At 46.4% G+C, this 8,593-nt stretch overlaps 1 protein-coding gene across 3 annotated transcripts; it reads left to right on the forward strand.

Annotated features, from left to right (window-relative positions):
- The first annotated feature begins 323 nt into the window (after positions 1 to 323).
- LOC144527201 (transcriptional regulator Myc-1-like) lies at positions 324 to 7,643 on the forward strand. Of its 3 annotated transcripts, none has more exons than XM_078265129.1 (4): positions 324 to 632; positions 2,404 to 2,862; positions 3,638 to 3,827; positions 5,465 to 7,643. In XM_078265129.1, the coding sequence occupies exons 2-4, from the start codon at positions 2,413 to 2,415 to the stop codon at positions 6,034 to 6,036; spliced, it is 1,212 nt and encodes a 403-aa protein (XP_078121255.1). In that variant the 5' UTR covers positions 324 to 632; positions 2,404 to 2,412; the 3' UTR covers positions 6,037 to 7,643. The 3 variants fall into 3 exon arrangements, with proteins under 3 accessions (XP_078121255.1, XP_078121253.1, XP_078121256.1); XM_078265127.1 differs by having other exon boundaries at positions 324 to 579; XM_078265130.1 differs by having other exon boundaries at positions 324 to 579; positions 5,468 to 7,643.
- Positions 7,644 to 8,593: the final 950 nt, after the last annotated feature.

An 8,593-nucleotide genomic window follows, 5' to 3' on the forward strand; every position in this document is an offset into this window, starting at 1 on the left:
ATTTATTTAATACTTGTTTTCATGACTTAATTACTGTGTGAGCTGGGTTCTCGGAACTTCGTGCCTCTGCAGCATCATTTACTGTTAACCCTAACCACCCTGTTAAATCACTGCGCTCTACATCCGCGAAGGAAAGAGTTCCCATATATAACGCATCTTATTGCTGCTTTTACACGCAATATTTTCAGAAAAAATAACTCTTCCTAACAGAATAAGGGTTTAATTATTTTTCATGCTGTCAATTACATGCTCACGGGTCTTTTTAGTTTACTACGTAGCTCACATTTGGCGCGAAATTCTCATGTGGGCGGATGAGGAAAAAAAAAAAGAAGACACAAGCCGCCGGAGTATTAAATGTCTCAAGAGCAGCGGTTTGTCATGATTCACGCTGAGACAACAACACAGTACGCTGAGTTTTAAATATTGTAGTTTTGTAGTTCACTGTTATAGAGAGAGAGAAAGGATATATTCGTCAAACACTGGTTGCGTTGGATGAAACGCATTGTGAGGATTTAACCGACACTCCGCGGAATATTTGGATTTTACTTAGTTTGCAAGTTTTCTCTGGGAGTCATAACTGTGAGTTATTCTTCTTCCATGGGTCTAATTTATTTCTTCTAATCAGTCTAAAGGTATGCCGAATTTAACCCTGCAGTTAGTTTATATCATGGCAATAAACTGCATTACGATAGCTGTAACGTAAAAGGGTGATTTCATGGTACTAAAATGGAGTTGCATGTTTTGGTAACTGACCGTCCGCTGCAGTGTTTTTGTTGTAGTTTGTGCTATAATGTTGTTGGTGACAGTTTTATTTTTGCAGGTTTATGCATGCCGAACTGTAGAGTGCACTCTATTGATAAAAAATATATGTGTTAGATTCACATTATATTTTTTTAACATTCAACTACAAACTGGAGAATCTTAAACTTACTGTTTTTGGAATGACGTTTTGTTTGAAGACTGTACTTTTTTCGAACTTTGCCGAATTTACACCTTCTTTGTAATGGTCACAAGCCTTATTCTGATAGCTATGACTTTTTTTTTAGTTATAGAGAGTTATAGCAGATCATTTAAAAGCTGTGATAACTGAAGGCTGGTAACGTTAGTTTATCAATTGAGCACTAATGCGTCACCTGTCAATAATTGATTGAGCCTAATTTGCCTTTCTAGTGCCACAGAATTGGACGGCATTGGCAGCAACATATGAAGGTTTCTCGGGGGAATCCTGCATGCCGAATTATAGTCTGACTACTATTGATTAAGAATCTTTCTGTTTGGGTCATATTTTATTCTGGTAACTTGGATTACAAAGAAAATAAAACTAAAATACCCGTTTTTTTTTAGTTAAGTCTGGTGTGAGTGTGGAATTAACGAACGTTGCCAGCAAATCCTACAACTGCACTTTCATAATAACCAGAACACGTCTTCTATTATTTTTTTTTAAATACAACATAGCCCGCTTTTGTAAAAATAATTGAGTGTTATTTACTTAGCAGATTTATAAGTAACTTCCTGATGATAAAGACTCTTTGAGTCACATTTGAAAGTGATAAGACAATCAAACTAACTCATTCTTGAATAGATTGAATATATGTTTGATTTCCGTTTTTACTCACTGCTTTGTGTGATTGAGATAACATGTTTCTATCTTTTATGAAGCACACAAACCTGTTTTTCCATATCATCAATGCACATATCTAAAAGTTCCTTCTGTATCTGGTGTTTTTGTAAACTTTGTGTCTCTGTTTTTATAGAATATAGATAAGACTTCCCACAGAGAAGCCAGAAAGTATCATTTATGTGTACATGGTTGCTCTGCAATCAGCTTTTATTTAATCTCTTTTACGTATGAAAGATTACTTTAAGGGTGCCGTAGGTAGGATTGTGAAGATCCGGCAAGTATTGATTGAACAGTTAGACACCCCCCTGACCCTGATTGGTGCATCTGAACAGTCAGAAACCCCCCTGACCCTGATTGGTGCATCTGAACAGTCAGACACCCCCCTGGCCCTGATTGGTGCATCTGAACAGTCAGAAACCCCCCTGACCCTGATTGGTGCATCTGAACAGTCAGACACCCCCCTGGCCCTGATTGGTGCATCTGAACAGTCAGACACCCCCCTGGCCCTGATTGGTGCATCTCAACAGTCAGACACCCCCCTGACCCTGATTGGTGCATCTGAACAGTCAGACACCCCCCTGGCCCTGATTGGTGCATCTCAACAGTCAGACACCCCCCTGGCCCTGATTGGTGCATCTGAACAGTTAGAAGCTGTTTGACGCTTTGGCCGCTCTGACGTAGCATTCTATGTTCGATCATGGAAAAAGCTCAAGCGGCCACTGCACGGCCAATACGTTGACACTAGAAACCTTTTATAAACCTTATGTTTTGTCTCCTCCCAGGCAGCCATAATGCCGCCCGTGTTACCCGTGTCGTGCGGGAACTACGATTACGACTACGACACGGTCCAGCCCTACTTCTTCGTGGATGGCGAGGAGGAGGACTTCTACCTGCCTCCCCGCAGCCAGCTCCTCCCGGGCCCCGGCGAGGACATCTGGAAGAAGTTTGAGCTTCTGCCGACCCCCCCTCTGTCGCCCAGCCGGAAACCGTCCCTCTCGGACGCGTCGCTGTCGGCCGCCGAACACCTTGAGGCGGTGTCGGACCTGCTGGGCGAGCGCTGCAGCCCCTCGGCCGCCTTCCTCCAGTCCTTCATCATCCAGGACTGCATGTGGAGCAGCAGCTTCGCCGCCGCCACCAAGCTGGAGAAGGCCGTGTCCGAGAGGCTGGCGTCGCTCCGCGCCCGCCAGAACTCCTCCGTGACCGACAACATTAACGGCACCGTAGACGGAGCTGATCAGCAGGTGAGCATTGGCGTGATTTACAGAGGGGGTAAGGGAGGGGGGGTTACAACCCCACTATAATCAAACTGGCCAGTAGCCTAGAAATCTAGACCACCCTAGCGGCAGCATGTGTCAACTCTCCAACTCCAACTCTCCGTTGGCTTGCGAGCTGGAAAAACTAAACCCTAGTCAGGCCAATCACATCGTGTATAGACTCAGTGGGCGGGGCTTAACATAATGACGGCAGAGTTGCGACGGTTCGGCGTGAATTCCCTGCTACTTGAAAACAAAGAAGATGGTTGCTGCTTAAAAAAGGAAGATGTGTTCAGAGTTTAAAGTGTAATCTATCAACTAGCATTGCTCTGATTGGTTGTAGAGCTGTCCTATTGCGTGCAGAGGGAATGTGAAAGACGACCGTTATCCCGCCCCTCAGATTGAGCCCAGCCAATGGGGAGTTCCCAGACCCAACATCTGGATGTGGGTCTGGCTTGTCAGGCTAATTGGCCAGTGCAACTATGCAAATATCTAATGATAACTTCATTTTACATAAAGACATTTGCACCATAAATTGTTCAGAAGTGGAGAGCTCAACCCCCCCCCCCAAATGTTGAACCCAACGTTACACCCCTGAGCAGGTGGGTGACTCAACGATCCAATGACTGCGTAGATTTATTTGCAGGTCGATCAAGGTTGTGCATCCATCCAAGACAGTCTAAAGGTGTTTCAGAAAGGGCTCCAAAAGTCATATGTTAAATGTCGATTTTTTTTTGACTTAATTTTGTCTCCCTACCCCTAGGTGAGCAGCTCTCGGGTGAACCCGGGGTACCTGCAGGACCTGCACACGGCGCCGACGGACTGCATCGACCCCTCCGTGGTGTTCCCGTTCACCAGCCTGAGAGAGAAGAGCTGGCGTGGAGCAGCGACGGAGGTAGAATCAGAACTGTGTCTGGACTCGCCACCTCTCACCAGCAGCGACAGCGAATCAGGTGGGCAGCAGGCTTTTACTTTGAAAGAGTTACTCACTTAAACACTTAAAGCATCAGGCCATGATCACACTTAGGGCTCCTACCTTCCACCCGGCGCAGCGCAAAGCCCGACCCAAGTGTCTTTGCTAGTTTAAGACCGACGCAGTTGTCAGTTTCCCGTCCAGCGTCCACGTCGTTTAAATAGCTAATGCACCTGCGCCCATCTGTGGCCCATGGGCGTGCTGGTCTTACAGGGAGGTGTGTTCAGGTGCATTCTGGGCGTGCTGGTCTTACAGGGAGGTGTGTTCAGGTGCATTCTGGGTGTGCTGGTCTTACAGGGAGGTGTGTTCAGGTGCATTCTGGGCGTGCTGGTCTTACAGGGAGGTGTGTTCAGGTGCATTCTGGGCGTGCTGGTCTTACAGGGAGGTGTGTTCAGGTGCATTCTGGGCGCGCTGGTCTTACAGGGAGGTGTGTTCAGGTGCATTCTGGGCGCGCTGGTCTTACAGGGAGGTGTGTTCAGGTGCATTCTGGGCGTATTGCTATCTTGAGGCAGTGGGAAGTGATGGCACCATTGACCAACAAAAACCTGGTCTAAAGTCAATAACGCAGCATTTCATTGTTATTTTAACAGAGCATTAGTAAAATGCTCCTAGGCTCGTGCACGTGCACACTATGCTTGTTACACACACAGGGACACACAGCAGCACACACACATGCAGAAGATTACAAATACAAATATTACGGTGCAGATCCTCCATCATAACAGCAATGCTCCAAGGTCCAAACGCGCCTGGCTTTTAAAGGGAATGGGAGATGATCTCTGATTGGTTGATTGCATGTTACACCCAAAACACACCTCTGATTAATGAAGACACTAAGTACAACCCTTTTGAACCATGCGCCCGGCGCACGGACCCTTTTTTCTGCCGTCAAACTAGTAAAAGTGGATTAGACACGCCCTAAACACACCTGCACCAGGCGCTTCACGCCGTGCGCTTAGAGCGTTAAAACATACAGCCCTGCGTGTCTCTTTGGACAAGAAAACGTTGGTTAAGGCGCTTTTGTAGTAAAAAAAATAAAAATAACAACCGAGAGTGTCTTTTGTTGCTATAACAATTGCTACTGTTACGGTATCCAATAGCATCATATCATATAACTCGCTGTGCCCCGACAGCATTTTTGGTTGTTGTTACGGAAACGACCAGTCTCACTACTCCGCTACACCATTTTCACACACAGTTAGAGCTGCAGATACTGATTTATTTTCATTGTGGATTAATGTGTAATATTTTCTGGATGAGTTGTTGGGTCTCTAAAATGTGGATCCCAAAGTCCAAGATAAACGTCCTCACGTCTTGTTTTGTCCACAACTCAAAGATATTCAGTTTCTTGTCTCAGAGGAGAGAAGAAACTAGAAACATTCATATTTAACAAGCTCACATCACACATAAAAATGACTCTATAGTCTGACCTGTGGCAGCAGTTTTATGGGGGGGTTGTTCCGATATGTTACAGTTCCACACACACACACACACACACACACACACACACACACACAGACGCACACATTTAATCCTAATGGGAAATACTTACTTTTTCGTGTGAGCTGTTTCGTCCAGTGATACTCACCCCAGAATGTTTTCCTTATTCCTCCCCAGAAGACGACGAAGCAGAAGAAAAAGAGAGTGAGGAGGAGGAGGAGGAAGACGAGATCGACGTGGTGACGGTTGACAGGCGGAAGGCCTCGCGGCGGTCAGACACCGGCAGCGGACCGGACACCTCGCCGCTGGTCCTGAAACGCTCTCACGTCAACATCCACCAGCACAACTACGCCGCCCAGCAGCCCTCAGCAGCTCTCCAACCATCTCCCGGGAAACGGATAAAGTCAGAGAGCAGCAGCTGCCCCCCGTCGCTGAGGCACAGCGGCGGCCGGAGGTGCTGCAGTCCTCGCTCGGACGGCGAGGACAACGGCGCTAAACGCAGGACTCACAACGTGCTGGAGAGGCAGCGCCGCAACGAGCTGAAGATGAGCTTCGTGGCTCTGAGGGACGAAGTCCCGGCGGTGGCCGGGAACGACAAAGCGGCCAAAGTGGCGATCCTGAAAACGGCGACCGAGTTCATCTTTGAGATCCGAGAGGACGAGAGGAGGCTGCTGACTACGAAGGACGCGCTGAGGAAGACGAGCAGAGAGCTCAAACACAGACTGAAGCAACTGAGGAAGTTGCATTAACACTGGCAGCTTATTTTACGTTGTGTCACGTTTTCATGTCGGGGACTGACTTCACAACATCCGGGCGTCAACTCAACAACACGTATTAATCATTTCTCCAAAGTACTTACTCATGTAAGACGAACTACAAGAACCATAAGTCACTGACCGCCCCCTGAGTCGACTGGTCGACTAATCAGTCGTTTTGTTTCAGTTAGGGATGCACCGAATCCAGATTTTTGGGGTTCTGCTGAGTCCTGAACCCCCTGGTTGAGGTTCTGCTGAGTCCTCGTCCCGTCCTCAGTCCATGAACACAGTCAACACATTAATGAAGTAAACAGTGACTGTCCTTCCTTTGCCGTACCTGAAGTTGCTGCATTCTGGCTGCTGTCTGTAGATTCCTTCATGCTCAGCTCGTATTCTTCCAGATGTTTCATACCAGATGTTGTAACAGCGGTGATGTTGTGTATTGTTTAGGGTCCTCGCCACCACCAGACTAATCAGCATTGCAGATTGAACATGTAGCTGGACTTGAATGGCCTTCTTTTGACTGAAAGTCCTGCCAAACAACCCTTTTTCTGCTCACCAGTTCCATTTCCACTTCCTCTCAGCCTGCTGCATTGAAGCTCCACCTACGTAAACACCTTCCTGTAATCAACGGCGCCGTCATTACGGCGACCAGCGTAGCGCGGAGTGACAGCGTAGGGTTCAGCAGAAACCCAACCCCGTCAAAAAGCCCAATATTCAGCCGAATCCGAACCCGAATCCTGGATTCGGTGCCTCCCTAGTTTAAGCCGACTAAGATTTCTTTAGTCGTTATCTTGTTATTTTTTATCTTTTTTTTTTGTGTGTTTTTTATAAGCACATCTGTGCTTTAAAGTGGCGCTTTTGCATCATTTTGTGTTGCATTGTCGATTATTGCCGGCGTCAACTGATCTCAGCGGTCTTTTTTTTTTTTTTTGGTTTCACTCATTTGTATCCTCCTTCGTGCTGAAGGACTTATCAGCACATCTGTGGTACAGAACAAGCATTAAAGTGGTGCCTTTTGCATCGTTATTACAGATGTGTTGATTAGTATTAAGGGCTGGGCATCGCCAGGGCTTTTTAAGAAACTATTTGATTCTGTTTCACAACGTCTGATTACATTTCCAATTCACTCAGGTTAGAGAAGTTCCAGCTACAACACCAGTTCAGTTTACCTAAATTGATATGTGGGCCTGATCAAGTGCAGGATTTGGCCCCCAGGCCTTGAGATTGCTACCCTGGAAATCAAGAGTTCTTGCAAGAGCACAATTGTAATTAGCTCAGCGAGTCACTCTGGCATTCAGTAATGACGCTCATTAACTATGCCCTTGTAGCCGAGCTGCACCAATCACATCGCTGTATCTGATATAGGCGGGCTAGACAGATGACGACACTTTAATCTACCAGTTAGCTCCTCTGGTAGCTAAGAGTTCAATCTACCAGTTAGCTCCTCTGCTAGCTAAGAGTCTAATCTACCAGTTAGCTCCTTTGGTAGCTAAGAGTTCAATCTACCAGTTAGCTCCTCTGCTAGCTAAGCGTCTAACCTACCAGTTAGCTCCTCTGGTAGCTAAGAGTTCAATCTACCAGTTAGCTCCTCTGGTAGCTAAGAGTTCAATCTACCAGTTAGCTCCTTTGCTAGCTAAGAGTTCAATCTACCAGTTAGCTCCTTTGCTAGCTAAGAGTTCAATCTACCAGTTAGCTCCTTTGCTAGCTAAGAGTTCAATCTACCAGTTAGCTCCTCTGCTAGCTAAGAGTTCAATCTACCAGTTAGCTCCTCTGCTAGCTAAGAGTTTAATCTACCAGTTAGCTCCTCTGCTAGCTAAGCGTCTAATCTACCAGTTAGCTCCTCTGGTAGCTAAGAGTTCAATCTACCAGTTAGCTCCTCTGGTAGCTAAGAGTCTAATCTACCAGTTAGCTCCTCTGCTAGCTAAGAGTTCAATCTACCAGTTAGCTCCTCTGCTAGCTAAGAGTTCAATCTACCAGTTAGCTCCTCTGCTAGCTAAGCGTCTAACCTACCAGTTAGCTCCTCTGCTAGCTAAGCGTCTAACCTACCAGTTAGCTCCTCTGGTAGCTAAGAGTCTAATCACCAGTTAGCTCCTCTGGTAGCTAAGAGTCTAATCTACCAGTTAGCTCCTCTGGTAGCTAAGAGTTTAATCTACCAGTTAGCTCCTCTGGTAGCTAAGCGTATGGGGCTCTGGATACGTCACCCTGTGCATTGTTGTGATTGGTCGTAGTGTTATCCAATCGCGTGCAGTGAGATTCTCAAATGCATGCTTGGTGCCGCCCCTCGAGTTGGGCCATTTTCATTACTCAGTGCCAGACTCTTAATCTTTCAGATTTGGGTCTGGATTTCCAGGCTACGTTTCAGCTCGGATGTAAGAGATTCCTCGGAGAACTTCTGCTGTAGGTTGTACAAGAAAGAAGCTAACCTCAGATATATTTTATATGGCACACGGTTCATGTTTACATTAAGTAAAGTAAGCCCCAAAAAGTTTGTTTAAAGGAGTTTTTACTTCCTACACCCAGGGTGAGAAGGCAGATGTTAAAAGATCCA

The sequence above is a fragment of the Sander vitreus genome, chromosome 12 (genome assembly GCF_031162955.1).
Source record: "Sander vitreus isolate 19-12246 chromosome 12, sanVit1, whole genome shotgun sequence".
In the NCBI taxonomy this organism is placed as follows: domain Eukaryota; kingdom Metazoa; phylum Chordata; class Actinopteri; order Perciformes; family Percidae; genus Sander; species Sander vitreus.

What these genes read in the sequence shown, in the direction of transcription:
- LOC144527201 (XM_078265129.1), top strand. Translation starts at nt 2,413, where the DNA reads ATGCCGCCCGTGTTACCCGTGTCGTGCGGGAACTACGATTACGACTAC. An exon ending in TAGACGGAGCTGATCAGCAG is followed by an intron (nt 2,863 to 3,637) that starts GTGAGCATTGGC and finishes CCCTACCCCTAG; the next exon opens with GTGAGCAGCTCTCGGGTGAA. An exon ending in CAGCAGCGACAGCGAATCAG is followed by an intron (nt 3,828 to 5,464) that starts GTGGGCAGCAGG and finishes ATTCCTCCCCAG; the next exon opens with AAGACGACGAAGCAGAAGAA.